The following is a 22199-nucleotide window of genomic DNA, read 5'->3' as shown; positions in this document are numbered from 1 at the left end:
CAGACGCATTTGATAGACATTCAATGAACGGCTCTGGGCATTCGTAAACCACGTTTCAAATACGAGAAAATGTACATGTACTGTAGTTCCCAGACCCCATCTCAATGAGATGAGGTTTGGCATTAGCCAGGCTAGTACTGACCACTTCCATTAAAATTGTAGATGACACAACTGTAGTGGGTTTCATTAGCAACAATGATGAATCCAGCTACAGAAATGAAATAAATCAACTGGCCATTTTGTTAATAGATAGCAATATTTCCCTAAATGTAGAAAAAGCTAAGGAGATTACCGAGATGTTACACCCAACACTCTCTGCTGACCATCGACAGTACTGCTGTGAATACCACATCATTGACCAAGATAGCCCAGCAACACCTTTGCTTCTTCCAGAAGCTTAACAAGACATCAGACATCCATCATGTCCTTTTACTGAGGCATTGAGAGCACCCTGAGCATCTGATGCATGGTTTGGTCGCTGCATTCCCTCCAACCATCTTGAGACCCTCCAACGTATAGCAATCACTGGTGCCTCAAGCCTCTGGCTTGTGAGGCAACAGACATTGTGAGGAACCCCACTCATCCTCATACTCAACTTTTGCCATCTGGGAGAAGATGGTGGAGCCTCCAAACCTGCGCCACCAGACTGGGTAACAGATTTACACATCAAGCTGTCAGGATGCTGAACACAGTCATCTGCTCCTCAGAAATCTGGACCGATCATATGTTTATGTTATCATATGTTTAACATTATCAATGGGGTAGCCCCCAAGTATTTGGGATCCCAAATTGTAAAGGTGCATACTCAACATACCCATGACACAAGAGCAAGTGTTCGCTCCTGTAAGGTACCATCTGCAAAGAGCGCGGCATGTAGCTCTTTCTTTTATACAGGGATTATGCTATGGAATAGCCTTCCATTTAATATTAAAATGGCAGAAACAAAAAGGCTTTTTAAAACAAAGGGTTAGAGTTTTTCTGTGGAATAAAGTAGAGAATTAGGTGACTTAGGAATGTGATTTTATATGTGTATATGAGATATCTGTTGCATGTGTTTGTACTGTATGTCTTGTTCTCTTCCATCAGGGACCATGTTGGAAATAAGTGTTTTTACGCTTTTACATGTAATCCCTTGGATACCCCCTTTGTCTTCCTATATCAATAAATAAACCAAACCAAACCAAATATCTATCGGTTCCAACCTTCTCCCCTGCAAATGTAATAGCATGAGAAGCTCTTTGGAATATGTATGCACGCATATAACGCTGCATAACATGCATGCATACGACGACAGGAACAGGAACACACACACCACTCTAAATAGAAACCCTCAAAGCCTTCTAATTATGCACTGTTTTATATTATTACTAGTAACATTGCTTTGTTTGATGTTTGCTGCTTTAGTACTTGTCTGTTCTAACAACAAGGCATTTCAACTTACGACTGCATTGAAATGTAATATCATGTTTTTAAAGTCTATCTATTTGACCGGCTGCCTGGACATGGACTGCATAGACTTGAATAGGATTCCCCAACGTTTTACGGTAAAATATATTCATGTAATTATTGCTGACATATAATTACCGCTATCATTGGCAACGAATTTTGTGCTTTGGATTTACGTCTTTCATATCACTCCGCAAGTAGTCCGGTCACTTCTTGCAATGGAACTTCATTCAAAAGGGAAAGCAGACGGTTGATCAGCTGTGTTCTAAAGAATGTTTGATTCAAGTTCAGGGTGTGCTGCAAACTATTTGTTTCTCAGCAGAAGCTACGACGAAACGGTAACAAATAAGTGTAGAGACATATCGTGGAGTTTATTTTTTCGTTTTGGCAAGTAGCCGTATAATAAGCGGGATAATGTATGGAACGCCGGTCATTATAGGTAAAATAAGTCCTTTCAGGGCAAAGCAAGACCAGTCCGCTAGCACGTCGGGGTCCGGTTCGTCCTGTCGGGACTTATTTTCCCAATAATTAGAACAAGAACAAGAACTTATCTAACAGTTATAAGTAAGGGATAATGTATGGAACCCCAGTCATTATTGTGTTGTGAAAGCTTCCCCACATATCAATAAAATACACCCACAGCCGTCGAGTCTTTCAGACTTAGAGGGTCTTTCCAGTAATGCATAAGTGCACATTCTGCCAACTAATTAGAGGCACCATCTCCTCTATATAATACCTATATTATAAACCCTGACTTCAGGTGACCGTGGGATCGGAACAGATGGCTCTCTACCTGCTGCCCCCTGGGGGTCAGACCACATCATCCCATCCTTACCCAAAGAGTTATACGAAGCATTTAAAAAAATGGATGTGTTAATCATTCATATGCCAAGAGTTTGGGACCCGCAAATGAAATACAATTATTATTTAATACAAGATAACTGTCACAGAGTCCTCATGATATATTTAAGAGAAGAGCAGAATTAAGCCCTCACCTTCACAGTCTGTCCAGCTTCAGGGCCATCCTTGTGGGAACAGAACGAGATAATTAGGAGCGCTAGGGAACTCAGGCATATATCAGTTAATAATTCAACAGCATTTAAATTTCAGATGAATCACAGCACTTCCACACAACTTTGCACAACCACACAATTCAAACAAATTTGAAGATCCTTATTGTGTGTGTGTGTGTGTGTGTGTGTGTGTGTGTGTGTGTGTGTGTGTGCACGCGCATTCATTCTTGGAACTGATTAATGTGTTAAGGCATTGCTGCCATCACGTCACTTAAACGTCTTATGAAATGTGACACTTAAAGGTTTCTTTGGGCCAAACACTTCACAGCAGAATCCTAGAGCTCATTAAACAGTCACACTCTTTCATAAGTGCAACATAATGGAGATTTGTTTTACTCTCCAGGTTAAAGTAATACTGAGCAATCAAGATGACATTACAGCAAGATCCCTTGTGTTCCAATGAGGTATTATGATGGGCAGCATTAATACGATACTAAAGCTAGCAGAGAAGCATCGCTGTGCTATGCCCGTATGACTGGTTTCTACTCCGTTGTTTCAGGGCTGCTCATTTATTTGGCTGTCATATTAAGTCGGCAGACAATACTGCCAAACACCTACAGCACCCGCAACCAACAGCGGCTTACCTGTAATAGGACACTCACTTAAAAAGCTGTCAGATTCAGCTGCGAATCTCATCAGAAAGCTAAAGGAAATCTGTGATTAGAGTCTGTCCTGAATACGGATCTTTTGGCTTTATCAGCACTATCGGCAGTCCGAGACAGAATCAAACCAGAGATTAGCATACATATCAACACTTATGCAAAACCACAGCAACCCTGGAATCAAATGAAATAAAAAGGTCTGTTCTTTAAACATGAGACGGAAAAAACAAGGCCTGTTCTTATTTTGTTCCAGCAGGTGGTGTTCTTCTGTTGGGTTCTCAGTGCAATTGGCCCTGAATTATGCATCTTATCGCAATCAACAGCAAAGAGATTATTAAATCAGCATAAGGAGCGAACAAAGAGAAATCTAAACTGATGTGCGCCCCATTCTTTATGGGCTGTCATATTAACATTCATTATCAAAGCTGCCAATGCGTGAGTATTGCCATGGCAACAGCCGCATAATAGAGCAGGATTGGAAGTCACTGGCCTTTCTTGGAGATTAATTCTCATGTGAACTGAAGGAAGCATAAATTGCTCATTTTTACACTAATTTTGTGCCGTCTCCCGTGCTGCACACAGCTGTGGATAGTCTCGTGAACGTGTATGTGTGTGTGTCATGTGTGCCCAACACTCGTTGCTTCTGACAGGGGGGTTGGGGGGACGGGGGCTCTTACCTGCATGGCAATGGTCAAAGAGGTGCCGCAGAAATGCTTCTCCACAACGCTGGCCACGCGCTGCGTCATGCTGAATAGATCGGCCACCTCGTCCGGGCGGAGGTCACGGAAGCGCTCCACAGGACGCAGAGGGCACACTAAAACATCTGAGAGGGGGCGCCATGAAGGAAAACACACACATGACGTCTACAGATGAGGGAGGTGGGGGGGAGCGGTGACAGGATGGAGGGTCAGGGTTGGCATCATGAAGGAAAGAAGGTGTGTGTGTGTGTGTGTGTGTGTAGGGGCGGTAAGGGTCAGGGATGTTATGATTACATTATGCACCTCTGCGGGGAGGTAGCATGGACACATCTGAGCCCACAGATGACATGAGTTACTGTGATATGGGGTTATGGTTTATTATGATATGGGTTATGAGTGTAGAAATAAACAAGGTGATCAATATGCCAAGGGCACAGGGTTGAGCCTTGCATTGAATCAAGAGTACATACAACAGAAGGCAAGATAAGAAGAATCTACTGCAGAAATTCTTTCCTTCAATCGTTCAAACCTCCATCCATCCACGGAAGGCTTTCAATAACAGCTAAAAGGTGTAGTGGAAAGATGAATACATGAACATAAATAATTTCAGCCAGCAAATAGACATGTTTTCATGTGTAATAAGTCACCATTTCCTGCACACATATTAATCTGATCAAAAGGAGCAGAGGAGCTCAAACTAACAAAACACTAAGTGGGGGAAACACACAATGGCAGCCCGGGTTGGCTTATTCATTCACATAAATAGGGAAAAGATGAATGTTCAGGCACATGTTTTTGGATATTTGGTGTTGTTTAGAGACTACCCCCCTTTGTTTCTATCCACCTCCCTCAGCTGAGAAATGGCTAGCACAGGCAGGGGAGCCCACATTAGCCGTGTTTGTTTGGGCAGAAATCACTAAGCACTGCAGTTCAGCAAGCCAAACAACTAAGGTGGTATTATCACGCTCTGCGGCGCAGCGTACCCTACATTACAAACAAGCAAGCACAAAACCACATCGCACAAAGCCACATCTTACAAAACTCAACTTTCAGAAAGGTCCTGAAGGGTTTCACACACTTTGAGGGAAGTTTTGCCTTTGTGCACTTGCTTCCTGAAAAGTAATCAAGCGTTCAGGACACCCTTGATGACAGTGTGGTTGTAGCATTTTGTGAGCGGGGGTCTAAAGGTGGAAAAAACATGGCACATTTGAGACTGGGACACCGGATCAATACACGCCTTCAGGCAAGCCAGCTGGCAAAACCACTCTCCTTGTTCACAGAGAACAGAAAAGATCAGTGAACTGCTTGGTTCTGGGTAGTTATTTTTGACAGACATCCATTAAAGGTCCAAAAAAATGCAACATAAAAAGATAACAGAGCACTAATAATGAAGGTTGATCTACCAAAAAAAGGGGGCTTATACTGGTTATATTAGCATGTGATCTTTCACATATCACAAGTGTAATCAAAGCTGCCTAACAAAAACTGTGCAAGGGAGCAATGAGAGAGAGGTAGTTAAAAAACGTCAATGTGGGATGTAAAGCAGCACTGAGAAAAAATAAAATACTGATTAAGTCTCCCCAAGAGTTAGACCTTTATGCCATAGACTCATCTTATGATTGCATGTCCTTGTTCTCTCAGCAAGCATATTAATTAACTGTGTTGGGGGAATGCATTGGTACAACACACACACACACACACACAGAGCCCATACCACCACTGTGAACAAATTGATGAGGACTGCAGACTTTGTTCAATAAATAAATAGGTAAAAAATATAACTGTTTAATCATTGAAGTGAGAGAGAAATCCACAGGCAGCCATGAAGAAGCCATCACAGTGAGATGCAGTACACAAACCACCGTCTCGGTAGGCGTGGGGTGGATGATTACATCCCCGAGTTCATGGCACAATGGTTACGAAACTCATCTCAGGAGTCGGAAACGGCAGCGCAAATGATCAGTTTGCCTGTCTTGCATGTGCGGCACGCGGGAAGGAGAGCAGACAGCGCATTAAGTGATATCTTTCTTTCGCGTGTGTCTGTGGCTGTGCAGCCATTGAGAATGAAAAATTATGGAGTGACTTCACAGCCGAGACTGAAGAAATATCTCCTCTTTTTGCTTGCAGAACATTGACTTTCTGCAAAGCAGGGGATGCCCAAATCTGGCTCGGATGTTTCAACTAGGAGAGGAGAATTGTGTGGGTAATAAACTTTGGATGTTTGATGTGGTAACACTTTATAATAACTACACACAATTCATCATTTATTAAGCCTTTGTTACTTATTAGTTAATGGTTTGTTCATCATTAGTAATTTCTTGTTCATACATAATTTATCATCAGTAAAGCATTTGTTCACACAATTATAAATGGTTCGTTCATAGTAAATAAAACTATCCAAAAAAGATGTTTGTAAGTACATGATTTATACTTAATAAGTAATGAAACAACCACTTATAATGAAATCATTTTTTTTTTTATTATAAACCAGTTGCAAACTATTACAAAATACTTTGTTCATCATTTGTAAAGCATTGTTTCTATGTTAATTCTCATAAATAAAGTATTTGTACACACAGTTATAAATAGTTTGTTCATAGTAAATAAGCCTATATCTTAAATATGTTTATACATTGTTGTTAATAATTAATAAATGATGCAATGTTTTTGATTAAGCAATACTTCCATTATTTAACAGTACACATGCACTATGATTAGTTAGGGTGAGGATACATATTTTATAAACCACTTCCTAATACTATAATTAATAATTAACTCAGGAGTTACAAGTGGTTAGTTAAAGATATTTTGTGAGCTCATCTAAAGTGAGGACGTTTTATGCTTTGCAACACATTTACGAAGAATAAATGCTTTACTGATGATAAATTAGAAATTACTAATGATGAACAAACCATTAACTAATAAGTAACAAAGGCTTAATAAATTATGAATTGTGTGTAGTTATTATAAAGTGTTACCCTTGATGTTTTTAATGCCTTTGTAGTTTTGAGACTGACATTCAGACATATGCATTTGAAGTTCAGATATTGCCTAAACTAAAGCATACTTTACAATTAGGTCAATTCTCCCACTATGCCCCAAACATGTAGTAACTGATTCAAAGATGTCTGTTATCTTGATAAGTAGAGCATCTGATGATCAATTGAACACTGCACTATTTCAGTTCCATACTTTCAGATTCCTATATCATGAATCCACCCATTCTGAACTAAGACAATAAGAACACCACACGTCTAGTTGACAATTAGCCAACTAGATGACAGGATCACATCCCCAATGTGTACCTGTCTAGGTGTTCAGAGCTTGCCAACAGCCAACACACAAAGACATGAATAGCAGGCAAACGTGAGCCTTCATGTGCCTTTTGAGATGAGGCAGATCAAGTAATTGCTTTCTATATCCCACTTTTAGCCATGAGGCTACAGAATCAGGGGAGCTTTATTTAAGATCATTGGAGGAAGAGCAGCTCTGAATCCAGAAGCCTCTCAGGGTGTGGGGAAGAAACTAACGTACTCACTCACTCACTCCCTTTTCTTCTCTTCTTTTCTCTCACAAGGTCTTTTACAGAAAACAAGAATAAGCATGTGTTGTTGTCGCGCCCCGGCCTCTTTTAAGTGGTCCTTTGGTGAATAACAACACCTAACTGTTCATATGCACGCTTTTGGCACCCCTTCCGTGAGAGATAAAGCAGGCCATAAATAAATCAACACGATTCATTTAGGACAGGACACTGTGTACGAAAGGTATAGTTGTGCATATTGTTAACAAATGTGCATCTTTTCAGGCAGTACACCTTGTTGAAAATGCATTACATGTGTGGCTAAGAGAGTCACACAATAGGTTTGTGAGTACCCCAATTGTGTATGAGTTCTTAAGAGGCCTATATCATTTGATAACTCATAGCAAAACTCAAATCATAGTGTTTTAACTGTGCTCTCCATAGACACCTAGTGCCAAGCTATCCTCTAAAATGATTCTTTAGTGATATGATTTAAAGACAACAACAGGAACAAACAAACAAAAACATCCAAGCAGGTTGCTGATAAGCGAATGCATCCACTGCACTTTGGCTATTTATAATGCGTGTCTGTCACTGAGGAGAGCGTTCCCCACAGGAGGACAGGCAAAGCAGAGAGAGAAACAGTGAGAGCTCTGCCCAAAAGATGTCCTTAATCTCCGGCTTTGCACTCCGTCTAACCCAATTTCAATCTCTGATAAAGAAATGCCAGGTTTTTGAGTGCCTACAGCTGGAAACGGAGGAGGGAGGGTAATAAACCCCCATCCTGATCTTATTACTCGCCGTCATAATAGTGATTTGACCACTTTCATCTAATTCACTCCCAGGGTCAGCAGGCATGGAATCTGCAGCCATGTAGATTGCCAGCACACTGCCCTCGGAATGACTTCTTTTCAGGCGACTGTCTGCTTCTGAATGTTTCCCGACTGACGCTGACACCGCCTGAATCCGCACGAATCGCTCGTTGTCCCTCTCCACCACTCTGTTTCCAATCTACGGATGAGAAAATGGAGTGGCTGGGAATTAGGCGGCCGAGGGAATAAATGAATACGGACAAAAAACACGTCTGGCAGTGGCCAAGCCGCCGGCCGAGGCTCGGAGAGAGGGGGGGACGTTTATGCCTGGCTGGAAATGAAAATGCCAATTGCCACGGAGAGCGCGCCTAATGATATTTAATGCAACAATTAGCCATTTGCAGAGTGAGTGTGACATGGCAAATAGTGTGGGATTGAGGGTGAAGGTGTGGGTTACGCGCAGAGAGAGGAGAGGGCCAGCATGTCATTTTCTGAGGCAGACGTGGCCTTGATGAAGAGCGTCTCTAGAGAACTGGGACCTAACCAAGTGCAGTGGATGAATTATGCAGGGGGGGGGGTCTACTACTGTAACAGAGGCTTGTGGGCAGCCAGTCACTGGGCATAAATGTGGCATTGCCATTTGGGAGAGGTAATGTTTGCTCTTTTGACTAGATAACAAAAAAAGTTATTATTTCTTTAAAAATGAAATGAAATGTAAATGAAGCAGAATAACTACCGGTAACTAGTCCTTGTAGTTTAACATTATATAGAAAGAACTGCCAATTTAGTGGATACCAGTAACTGAAATAAAACAAACAATACATTATACATAATAATAAATTAGTTAATTAATTAATAAAGTTTTAAATTACTCTCGTCTGTCTGTGTGTATATCAAAATCTCATCTTGTCAGTAAATGTTGTCTGTCAACAGTCCAGACATAGCATAACCTTGACCATGCCTAACCTTTTCTTTGTCTTTTTTTTTAAAAAGACCGATTTTAAAATGCTGTATTATTCTGTGGATATGAAGGCCAAGGTTGAGTCTGTAATGTATGTAGACTGTGTGTCTAAGCCTTTGCAATAGCCCCAGTCACTAGCAGCACAAAGAACCCATCTGAGGTACCCGTGGCTGACAGCCAAATAGACACTTCGCTGTTTTTGATCCAAAACGATGTCAACAGCACCTTGTCAGCCACAAGTGACACTGGGTAATTTTACAGCGAGGGACAAACAATCCCATGTCAGCGGTCCCGCCTCCCTGGTGAACAGGCTATGTTGGGGTCTACAGGAGACCGGCTTTAATAGACTGCTCCCTGACAGTGTTTTCCCCCTACAGGCCTCCTTCTAATTAGCATCATTAATTCAACCTCAGATGTCTCCTTTTGAAATGTTGTCCTCACTGATAACCTGTGCCCACTGGAGGGGATGCGCACGTGCCGACAACAAAGAGAATGCAACAACTAAACAAGCCAAATAATCACTGACTACAAGCCCAACATCAAGTAGCCTGATTAGATTCAAATGAGTCCATGAGAGAATTCTATGTAGCAGACAAAAGTGTTTTTCTTGCTTTATATTTTAAAAAGTAAATGAATTCAAACCACATAATAATCTTTCACCACTGATGATGATAATAACATGGGCGTAGATTTAGGGTGGGACGCTAAGGACTAGTCCTAATCAATATTTTAAGATGACAAAATTCATTTGTGCTGCTGATCATTCCGACAGCCAGCAAGACAGTAGCGTACAAGAAACGTCGTCATATGATTTGCTGAAAATCAGCTGACTCGCACGCTACACGCACGGAGAGTGTCAAAGCACAGGCTACTTTGCACTGGCAGTCAAGCGAGCGGTGCCAACGACAACGGTAAGTTAGGGCTGTCTGTATAGGCCTACATAGCCTACCCCATAAAAGGCCAGAGTAAAAAATTGTGATCTTCCCTTTGCCCTTCAGCATGTACATGTTTGCCCCTTTTTCAAGCTTTTTCATTATGCAGTCTAGGCAAAATAATTAGCCATACAAACTGGCCACTTGTGACCAGGCTTTCAAATGCGGACTGGCAACTGGTGACCAGGCTTTCAAATGCGGATGTGTAAAATAGCATTAGCTGTTAGGATATTAGCCATGATATTGTCACAGCTTAACCTAACTTCTGTAATCTTTCAACCAAAATTAGGAGTCATGTTGAATAAGGGTGTGCCGCATGGACAGTCACATAGGCTATAGCACAGATAGAAGTCACCATCACTGACTGTTAGGCTAATTGGGCTACCAATCTTGCAGTCGCAATAAACAATGGATCCGAGACATTTTCCTGTTCCTATATTCTGTTCATGTAGGCTAATGTATTTGTGAATGTGGCCTGCACAATGCAAATAAATAAAAGATAAACTGGTGCATTTCCATACTCATAGAAATTAACATTGCGAGACACTTATCTCTTCTATGATCTCATCCCAGAAAGATTTTCTTTGACTTGTTAATTTTTTTGAACATTTATTTTATCTAATGACATAGCAAATATGAGGAATTGAATCCACATATCCTTGCACTTGAGAAACTTTGTTTCACGCCAATTGCGTTCACGTTCCTCTTAAAGTGACAGGCACTCAATTAGATTTACACACCACAAATGTGATGATATTAAAGATAAGTGTAGCCAAATAATTTAAATATCAATATGATGTATTCAAATTACTAAATATGTTTAGCTATTAGTAATCATGCAGATCACAAAATACTATAAATAATTAACAATAAAGTTTATAGTTTATATGAATTCCAAAATATGAAAAAGAAACCTATGACAACCATCACTTTCTATGTGTGTGTGTGTGTGTGTGGAGGGTCAATCAAATTCTATGATTGCCACTGATGTGAATGATCACAAATTACAAATCACACAAACCAAATCAAATTTTTAAAAATGGCAAAAGTATCGAAATCGAGATTCTTCACTTGTTAGTGGTATTGAAACAATAATGTTGGTATTGTGACAACAGTCAGATAACAGATGTGTCCCCACCAAAGCTGAGACCAAACCTACGCCCTTGGATAATAATAATAATAATAATAATAATATTATGATTTGTTTTACTGGAGGGCTTTTGCAGCTCTCCTTTAAGGCCTAAGGGGCTTTAATCATCACCATGAAACCTTCAATGTAGCATGAAAACCTGTCTTTTTCCAGATAGAAGTTGAGTATACTTGTTTGTTATGGCAAGTTAAATGTCTCACTACTTACTGACGTACACGCAGAAGTTATTTTCGCGACCGCGATGTCACGGTGAAGTGGTTCAGTACCCCGCCACTTGTGGCTGACCACTTGACTATCCATTCCTACACTGGAACTGACTCAAACACTTGACACCAAAAGGGGCTACTTAAAAAGCACGGTGCTGCACAACAAACTCAATATTAATCAAGCCCCCTTGTTCAGGGTGGACCGGCAGGGGTTGGAAAGTCAGGTTTCTCCTCCGTTCTACGAATCAGAGTTATAAGTGAAACCATGTAAAGCACATGGAACAGGGGAACAGGTGGTGACAAAAATGACAAGGACCCTTTTGCTTTTTGAAAAAAAAAAAAAAAAACATCTGTGGATGGTTGTGCTTCAACCTAGCTGCAGGAATGAGACGAAAAAAACAGTAATGGCCATTGCCGTGTCTTTACTGACACCAGTTCAGAGTAAATGACCCTGAATAAGCCTCTTGGGCATCATGATGGTAGGATCCACTGACTCACGCAGTTACTTCCTGGCAATGAAAACAACAACATGTTTGTGTTAAGTCCATTAGAAACGGCTTTGCTCATTTCGCTTTCAGTCTGGGCCATGAATACTGAATGGGAGCTTGCATTTAATTACTGAACACACAGTCATTATTGAATCCATTGTTGAACGTCGGAAAGGCAAACATGTCTAATTAAGGGTTATGAGTTGTACTGTATTTCATCAAATATTTAAGCTTTAATATGCCTCAAGGTTGTGTGAGGGGTATATTTTGACAGGATGGTTGATTTAAATGCTTAAGAGAGAGCACACAGCGCTTCCCTGGCAATAAAAAATAAATAAATAAAAATAAACATCTTGGCCCAGATGAGCCAATTCTTAAAAGAGGCCCTGGTGATATTGCTCTTCGCTTTTCCAAGTACAGTACCTTATTGGTTGCCAGGCAGGGAGGTCCTCTGATTGCACCAGTACTTAGGAATGAACCTTGTTTAAACTGATCAGACACAAAGAAAGATGCTCAGAGATACATATTCGATTTTGAAATGCTGGCATGTTCAAAAGCCCTCTTACCAGCCTTGCTGGAGACGGCGTTTTAGGACAGCAGAGCCAGGTATTGGTATAATCCATACAGCACCCAGAACACACTGCTGACACTGTGTAAAAACAAGAAAGAAATGGCCAAACTGGTACCCATCATGTTCCTTTCAGATGAACAAAGCCTTGTTGTAGTAGTCTGACTGTGCCGTTGGCATGAAATGTCTACGCATTTTAGCATCCAGCACGGATCATTCATCATCGGGAGCCGCAGCGAACACAACAGGGAGAGAAGTTGCAGATGATTTCACTCCAGCAACAGATGCAGATGCTGGAGTCGCTCAGACCGCCCATCTGCTGTTGTTAAGGAAACGCTTATGGGATTTTCTTGATGATCTGAAGAACAACAAATATAACTACAAATACGAGAAACTTGCTTTAACTCACTTCGGCATGTACTGTGCCTTAATCCATCATTTACTTCAGGTTCTGGTCTTCGCATGTACTGTGCCTTAATCCATCCTTTACTTCAGGTTCTGGTCTTCGCATGTACTGTGCCTTAATCCATCCTTTACTTCCAGGTTCTGGTCTTCGGCATGTACTGTGCCTTAATCCATCCTTTACTTCAGGTTCTGGTCTTAGGCATGTACTGTGCCTTAATCCATCCTTTACTTCAGGTTCTGGTCTTCGGCATGTACTGTGCCTTAATCCATCATTTACTTCAGGTTCTGGTCTTCGGCATGTACTGTGCCTTAATCCATCCTTTACTTCAGGTTCTGGTCTTCGGCATGTACTGTGCCTTAATCCATCCTTTACTTCAGGTTCTGGTCTTCGGCATGTACTGTGCCTTAATCCATCATTTACTTCAGGTTCTGGTCTTCGGCATGTACTGTGCCTTAATCCATCATTTACTTCAGGTTCTGGTCTTCGGCATGTACTGTGCCTTAATCCATCATTTACTTCAGGTTCTGGTCTTCGGCATGTACTGTGCCTTAATCCATCATTTACTTCAGGTTCTGGTCTTCGGCATGTACTGTGCCTTAATCCATCATTTACTTCAGGTTCTGGTCTTAAGCCCGCATGTACTGTGCCTTAATCCATCCTTTACTTCAGGTTCCTGGTCTTCGGCATGTACTGTGCCTTAATCCATCATTTACTTCAGGTTCTGGTCTTCGGCATGTACTGTGCCTTAATCCATCATTTACTTCAGGTTCTGGTCTTAGGCATTTAATAGATTTGGTGGTTTTGCAGTTATAATGACCAATCTCGGGAGGATGGAGCTTGCAATGGAGCCAGTTGGTTCTGGTTCTGACACATCAGTATCAGAAGTGGGAAGGAGATTTGGACATATCTTGACAATTGGACATATCTTGTTAAGGAGCTCCAGCTGGTAGAGTATATTTCTCTGCTTTAGTGGGAAAGGCATTTATTTTCAGAGAACCTTGATGAGGCAGACTGAGACCACATTCCCACCCAGGCGTACAATGGGCCACTGGGGATGCACAGCACATTTAGGTTAAACCCTCTCCTCACTGCACCCAGCCAAAATGCTCTCGACACCACAGGGTCAGTGGTAGCAGTGGCTAAGAAAATGGTAGCATAGTGGCTAAGGAAATGGGCTAGCATATAGCAGCCAGAGAAGTGGTGTGTTGAATTAGCGGCTGCCACAGGTGTTCCCTTGACCCCAATCTGCTCTGGGGAGACAAGGCCGTGTAATAATTGACGTATGTAAGACGTATTGGCCAAATGAATAAGTGAGTAAGTGTCAGTTTTTTGGGTGGGCCACGGTGAAGTCAATAGCTGACCTCAAGACCCCCGTCACAACTGGATCTGCCAGCACCCTCTGGTGAGCTAGACATACCCATCAGTGCCCAGGGTGGAGGACGACAGCTCTGTCGCCAGCCTCCCCCTAGCGTGATGATAGATAGATAGATAGTATATAGTATATATATATATACTTTTTTGATCCCGTGAGGGAAATTTGGTCTCTGCATTTAACCCAATCGGTGAATTAGTGAAACACAAACAGCACACAGTGAACACACAGTGAGGTGAAGCACACACTAATCCCAGCGCAGTGAGCTGCCTGCTTTAACGGCGGGCGCCGGGAGCAGTGAGGGGTTAGGTGCCTTGTTCAAGGGCACTTCAGCCGCGGCCCACTGGTCGGGGCTCGAACCGGCAACCCTCCGGTTACAAGTCCAGAGTGCTAACCAGTGGGCCACGGCTGCCCACAGATACTTTGTTGATACTTTATTGATCCCAAAGGGGAAATTCAAGGTCTCAGTAGCATACAGACATCACACACAACATGCACTTACAGCAGAAAGAGTAAATATAAGTATATACATATAACAGTAGAAGATTAGAACAACTAAAAAACTAAATACTAAATATACTATATAAATTAAATAAAAAAATAAATAGTAATACTGTATAACACTTTCTAAAACGAATAGTTCCAGTCCTTGATTATGATTGGCTGAATTACGACGTTTCTTGGCAACCATTCTGATAGAGGAAATATATTTCTTGGCGGAAGAATGATTATCTATGAATAAATCGTTACATTTCTCGCTGCTGTGCTGTATTTTAAGAAATCTTGTCAGATATATGAAGTAACCGTTTTAGAAAAGTAATAAGCCACTCGAGTCCGTACACTGATTTTAGAACAGCTAAGGGTTTTTTTTGACAATGCCCCTTAGTTGTTCTGAAATCAGTGTAACCTACGGCCTCTCGGGACTTACTGCTTAAACTAAGACCACACATCCAGTGGAATAGTGGCTTGAGACTGAAATTAGGCTGGAATCAGAGCAAAGACTAGATATTTTATGAGTTTTTAAGTATTGTGTACATAATGTTTTCTGGTTGAATCCTAATGAAGAGAGTGAGAAATAAATAATTATGTTCCTTATGGCATTGCTGAAGCAAAACATGTATAGTCTCGCAGAGTCATCGATATCTGCAGAGCAAGTGCAGAAACACAATTAACACTTCATTCAAAACATGAGGAGACACTTTAGAGACAGCACATGAACAAAAGACAATCCAATGGCACACACACACACACACAGACACACAGGCACAGACACAGATACAGACAGACAAAGACAGACACATACGCATACACAGACACAGAGACACATACACAGAGACACAGATGCACAGAGACACAGACACACAGAGACAGACAAACACAATCCTAGTTAGTTAGGAGGGACGACTGGAAAAAGCAATCACTGTCTTTAAAAGAAAGGTGGAGGCACTTCGGCATAAATCCAAATATAGTTGTACTGTGGGAGAAGCTGAGCTTGAAATTGTGTCTGCACAAGTTCATATTCAGCCCATAAACCTGACAGAAGCACACTTAACACATCTGACAGATATACTGCCTGCTCATTGTGAGCACATACACTTACTCCAATCAGAGGCAGGGAGACCAAATTACGGCCATCACATGCTTGAGCACTTACAAGATTCTAATGGAAACATTTTATTACAGGGCTGGGACAAATGAGGCCTTCTCAAGTTATGGCAATGCTCTTCTGATTAACGTTCCTCTCAAGCTTCTACACTGAGATGATCTACTACTATGATGGATAATAACATGTACAATTATCATCATTATCATTATTATTATTATTATTATTATTATTATTATAAGTAGTAATAGTTATTAGTAGTAGTAGTATTATCATTCGTATAAATAATAGTAATACTAATAGCAGCAACAACGACACTTCAGTCTCAGGATATAAAAAAATACGGTAACACTTTATAATAACTACACACAATTCATCATTTATTAAGCCTTTGTTACTTATTAGTTAATAGTTTGTTCATCATTAGTAATTTCTTGTTCATACATAATTTATCATCAGTAAAGCATTTGTTCACACAATTATAAATTGTTTGTTCATAGTAAATAAGCCTATCCAAAAATATGTTTGTAAGTACATGATTTATACTTAAATCGTTAAAGCATTCTTCCTATGGTGATTCTCATACATAAAGAATTTGTACACACGGTTATAAATGGTTTGTTCATAGTAAATAAAATTTATATCTAAAATATAATGTTTAAGTAATGAAATAACCACTTATAATGAAATAATTTTCATAATTATAAACTAGTTGTTAATGCACAAATTAAGTAACAGTAGCCTAGTCAAAAAATGCTGTTTTACATCTAACCAGTGCTTTGTTCATCATTTTCATAAAAAATAGGCATTCTTCCTATGGCTTTCATCAGACCAAGCAAACCGATATTGTTTAATTTTCTATTTGCAAATGCAAAATGCATCACAAAAGCGGTAAAAATAGAAAGTGCCCTAATGACAAATTGTCAATGTTCATGTCATTTTGTAAAAATTCATTCCCTCAAAATCCATGAGTCATGAAGTAGCCACTTCTAAAATGGGACCCACTACACAGAAGCAGTTTTCGGCTAAAGCAGCCATAATGAAATGAAGGTGTCATTATTTGGATACTTCACACACGTTTTCACCAAAGCACATCGGTTCCCTCTCCCACCCTGCACTTAAAACAAAATAAACAGGCGCTCAGTCTCCACGATGTATAGGCAAAACTGTATCTGACGATGGTTGGTAAATCTTCATTGCACAGAATGATTTTTTGTAGCAAATAAAATGACAGTCGAAGATACAAACAGTATAGTTTTCTACAAATGCAATAAATCAAAATGCCTCCATCACTAACCAATAACGCTTAACGGTAACATTACCTAGGTCCTTATTGATATTACAAGATTAACGTTACCTGCAGTAAAAAAAACCAAGCATGTCCGATAAACATCCTCAGTTTATTTCGCTTCAAGAAGAAATGGTTTGTTCATGTTAAGCTATGTAGTAAATAACAAAATACCTATATCTAAAATGGATGTTTATGAATTATTGTTAATACTTAATAAATTATTATGAGCAGGCTGATATACACATGCACTAATGATTAGTTATATCCATGTGGGGTGAGGATACATATGTTATAAACCACTTCCTAATACTATAATTCATGATTAACTCAGGGTTATACAAAATAAGTGGTTAGTTAATGATATTTTACAGTGAGCCACCTCTAAAGTAATATAAATTAATTTGATGGAAACTTTCTATTTCAGAAGGTGTCAAACACATTTTCAAATGAGTTGTAAATGGGTTGACATGGCCCCTTGAGATCAAATATACAAAAAAAAAGGTCCTCCTAAACCTTGATTACATTCACATTCATTCATTTAGCAGACAAGCGATGTACATGTCAATTAAATTGAAGGCCATTGACATAACAGTGAAAGCGGAATCCTTGCAACCCCAACTTTTCATTCATTTAGCAGGCTACTGCTTGCTAGTCCAGCTCCTTATCCACTACACTACCTTGGCCCAGATAGAAACCCCAACAACAAGTTTCTGTTTTCTTCTACTACACACTGTTATTAAACATCTGTAAACTATTATTAAATGCTGTATTCTTCATTTGTAAAGAATTATTCCTACATTAATTCTCATCTGTAAATCATGTTTACACACAGTTAAAAATGGTTTGTTCATAGTAAACACGCATATCTATATTATTTTTTTGAATTGACTGTTGTAATACACTGGACAGTGGTAGTGTAGTGGATAGGGAGCTGGGTTAACATGCAGTAACCCATAAAGTTGGGGGTTCAACCCCCGGCGTCCACCAATGTGGCCTTGCCCTTTAATTTCATTGACAAGTCGCTTTGGGTGAAAGTGTCGGCTAAATTAATAAATGCAGGTGTAAACTTTATAACTCATTTGTAAATGTGTTGCAATGCATAAAACGTCCTCACTTTAGATGAGCTCACAAAATATCATTAACTAACCACTTGTAACTCCTGAGTTAATTATGAATTATAGTATTAGGAAGTGGTTTATAAAATACGTATCCTCACCCTAACTAATCATTAGTGCATGTAACAACTGTTACAAATAATGGAAATATTACTTAATAAAAAACATATTGCATCATTTATTAAGTATTAACAATAATGTATAAACATATTTAAGATATAGGCTTATTTACTATGAACAAACTATTTATAACTGTGTGAACAAATGTTTTACTGATGATAAATTAGAAATTACTAATGATGAACAAACCATTAACTAATAAGTAACAAATGCTTAATAAATGATTAATTGTGTGTAGTTATTATAAAATGTTACCAAAAATACCTGTACCTGGGAAAGAAGAGATTTCTCACGCCACAACTCAAGACTTTCATCGCTAAAAAATAGGATTCCCTCTCCGCTGTCAATACCGAGGAGCACTTCTCATTCGATTCCAAATGTCTTGGGCAAGCCTGCGCCTCTGCAATTATCACTGAACTGTCAGGTAGGATTAGCAGCCCGTAAGCCACTCTGAGCAATGAAAAGAGGGGCGGGGGAGGGGCTGAAGATATCCGGTGAAATCGGAGGTCTTATGCTACATCCTTCAGATGAGGAGCTCACAGAGAAGGCGAAGAAGCCCAGAGAGCCTCTCAGGAGAACATGTACAGCTGTTCTTTTTGAATCCTTATCTCTACCAGATCATAATAAGCTTTTCAGATCCAATACATACTGGCTGGAGGGGGGGATTTCTTGAAGCCAAGGATGTAAGAAAGCAGACCACAAGAAAAGATCTGGCCTGCTCTCGTACAAAGTTTCAGCGAACACAGGCGAGGAAGTCCAACTATGTATCTGTTATCTAAACCAAACTATCGGTATGTGTTTCCTGACAATACATAACTAAAACACACCCTTTCCCATGAAGGTCCAGTTTGGTCTAATAAATATGCACTGTGTCTGCAAAATGTGTAAACATACATAACAAATGACAAGAAAGGCTGTGCTTTGCCTAGTTTGGACAAGGCACCAATGACTAATTTACAAAGTGTGTGTGTGTGTTTTTCTACTGAAATCACTGAAATTGACTCAAGCGACAAGAAAGAACAAGCTCCATTAATGATGAATGGCTTCACTTGAGGTGGTCTCCATTCTCCTTCACTATCTTTCCAATTTACCTTATTATGTATTATAAACAAAATCCCATTGATCCTGTCTGTGCTGTTTAAATTCCTGCTCTCCTCACACAAACACTCAGTCCCAGAAACTACTCGGCACGCGGGAATTGACAGGTTTGTCTTCGGCAATCAATCCCATCACCCATCAGCCTCTGAAGCCACCCTCTAAATCTGATATGCTTAAACAAGAAGGAAAGGCTTGTGTGTGTGTGTGTGTTGAGAGGGGGAGAGTGGGTGGGCTGGGGTGTGTTAGAGTGGGGGTAGCGTGTGAGAACAAATCGATGGCCGCGGTAAATGTTTCCAAGGAGCAAGACTGTGAGATGAGATCGCATGGCGCTAGCCGGTCTCAGGCGAGCAGTAAGGACCGCCACACCGACCGCTGCAGCCGCTTTTATGGATCACAAGATACCAGCCGTCCGCAAAGGGGATGGGGAAGCGCTCTCTAGAGACAGACCGATGTCAGGCACCGTGCCTTCGCCCGACGTCCCTTAAGGTCCATGTTTCCCAGTGCATACTCGCCTCGCAGACTTCTAGCAAGGTCAGCCTCTGTGCTGCGGCTCACATGCTACCATGGTCGGGAGACCAGATAACAGACGCGGTGTTCATGTAACATGAATATCAATGGCGCTGTGCCACTTTGTTATGTTCTTTTATGTTCCATGTGTCTAGTTTTACGCAGTTTGAGTTGTTAACTTGAGTTGAGCTCTTTGGTATGCAGGCAGAACATGCTTGGGTAGTGCAGCAAAATGGAGGCTTTCATTTACTGGGTCCCTGCTGACAGACATAAGGGAGGAGCACAGTGGAATATTAGCTGTAGACACTCCAGATGATTGTGTGTGCATGTGTGTGTGTGTTTCACAACCAAATGAAGCAAACATCCCTGTGTTTTTGTTTTTTTTTTGCATTTAGAGCTTGAAGATCAGACATGTTTGGCACAGCAGTGAATTTGCTCCCCAATGGCAGTTGAGAGTGCGGAGACAAATCAACTCTTTGTGCATTGTGTTTTTGACCATCTGGCATGTCGAGGGAGTGAGAGGTAAATATTGAAATGACACAAGTCTTTGACGTCTTGAGAGATGAAAAGAAACCAAATATTTACACAAAGTATTGTCAAAAATTCTTGGTAGCACAAAGTGATAATTTTTTCCTTGTTTGGCTAGTGTATTATGTGAATAGGAAGTGAATTCCTGGACTAAAACTATATGTGCATCTCATTTGGCAGAGAGTTTTGGTTGGGTTGCATACACAGATGACTGCCTTGGCACGGATTCTGTAATTACAGGTCATTGAAAAGGCCACTTGGGCATGCAGGGACAGTACCCTCACGATACAGATGGCTCCATATTAGAGTTATTGCACATGTAAGTGTAGGCCTTAATGATAATGACTTATTTTCCACAACTCAGGTCTGAAATAAATCAACTGCAGTCTTTTTTAACCTTTGCCACAAACAAATAACATATTGACAGATTAGGTTTATTCTTTCTGTATTGCCTTTTATGCAATCAGGGTTTGAATTAGAAGTAGCCATTAATGTAAGAGAAATCAGTTTCCACAGTAAAATGGGAGGACTTTGAATCTAGCCTACATGGCTATTGTATAAGCTTCTAAGAAAATGTCTTTTTTAAAAAGAAACCAGATAGATAGATAGATAGATAGATAGCTAGATAGATAGATACTTTATTGATCCCCAGGGGAAATTCAAGGTCTCAGTAGCATAAAGACAACACACACATATTCACTAACAGCAGAAAAAGTAATTAAAAGTATATAATATAAAAACACAACTAAGCATTAAGGACAGTAGAAGATAAAGAATATACTAAACATACTAAAATACAAACTATACTAACACTTAATCTAAATCAATTCTAAAAACAGTATCCACATAGTGGTGATTAATCAATCAAGAGGCGCTTGCATAGCCTGAGGCAGGGACTGAGCCTGTGATTCTCTGTGCATAGTATAAGGTAAGGTAAGGTGCTCTGTGTGAGTGAGTGTCATGGTGATAGTGCAAATGAGTAAGTCCAACAGTGCAACAGTGCAAGAATAAAGTCTATATATGAATAGTCCTGGAGAGATGCTTTTTATACTGATCATCTCCAAAAAGACTTATTTATAGAAAGATTTATAAACTACGTAGTATTGCCTTTATAAGAAAAATAAATAAACAAATGAATGAGAGACTCTGTTATACAACATAACATGCATTTGCGATGCTTGGAGGGACTTTAGAATTTTTTTGTGTTTTGAGAACAAACCCCCTTTTTTTTTTTTTTCTTGCTACAAGGGAAAAGGGCAAACACACCCAGGAATGCTACACTGATCAAAGCGTTCAGCCAGTGAGGGAAAAAAAAACAAAAAAAAAGCACTGGGTCCCTGGTGGTGCACCCATGTTCTCCTGCACGTTGTATTCCCTGGTGGAAAAACAATAATAACAGTACACTGTTCCAGCAGTGGCGGCCCTTGGATCACTGTCACCCGCATCAGAGTGTGCGACGGCAGTCCTCGGGGGCCTCAGGCTTTGAGAAAGCGACCCATATTTCAGCCAGATAATGATTTCAAAAGCACAGGCTCGGCTGCTGCCGCACCCACCTCTCAGCATTCCCAAATTGAACAGGATTTGCTGAAACTTCGCTGAGGATTCCAGCTGAGCTTCAACTTCGAGGTAGAAAGTGGAGAGAAAAGAGAGGAGCCCAGACTCGGATGCTGTTAAGTTTTCATGGTAAAAAAAGACAAAACAAA

At 40.3% G+C, this 22199-nt stretch overlaps 1 protein-coding gene across 7 annotated transcripts in view; it reads right to left on the bottom strand.

Annotated features, from left to right (window-relative positions):
• Window positions 1-22199, bottom strand: part of fhit (fragile histidine triad diadenosine triphosphatase) — a 194734-nt gene that overhangs the window by 39655 nt on the left and 132880 nt on the right. For all 7 annotated transcript variants that reach the window (XM_048255823.1, XM_048255825.1, XM_048255826.1 and 4 more), the window contains 2 exons: window positions 3799-3944; window positions 2442-2471 (listed from right to left, as the gene is read on the bottom strand). In XM_048255823.1, the coding sequence (XP_048111780.1) occupies window positions 2442-2471; window positions 3799-3944 (176 nt within the window). The remainder of the gene's footprint in view (window positions 1-2441; window positions 2472-3798; window positions 3945-22199) is intronic.

Source organism: Alosa alosa, chromosome 10, assembly GCF_017589495.1.
Source record: "Alosa alosa isolate M-15738 ecotype Scorff River chromosome 10, AALO_Geno_1.1, whole genome shotgun sequence".
Taxonomy (NCBI): domain Eukaryota; kingdom Metazoa; phylum Chordata; class Actinopteri; order Clupeiformes; family Clupeidae; genus Alosa; species Alosa alosa.
This window is presented reverse-complemented; position numbering and strand designations above follow the sequence as displayed.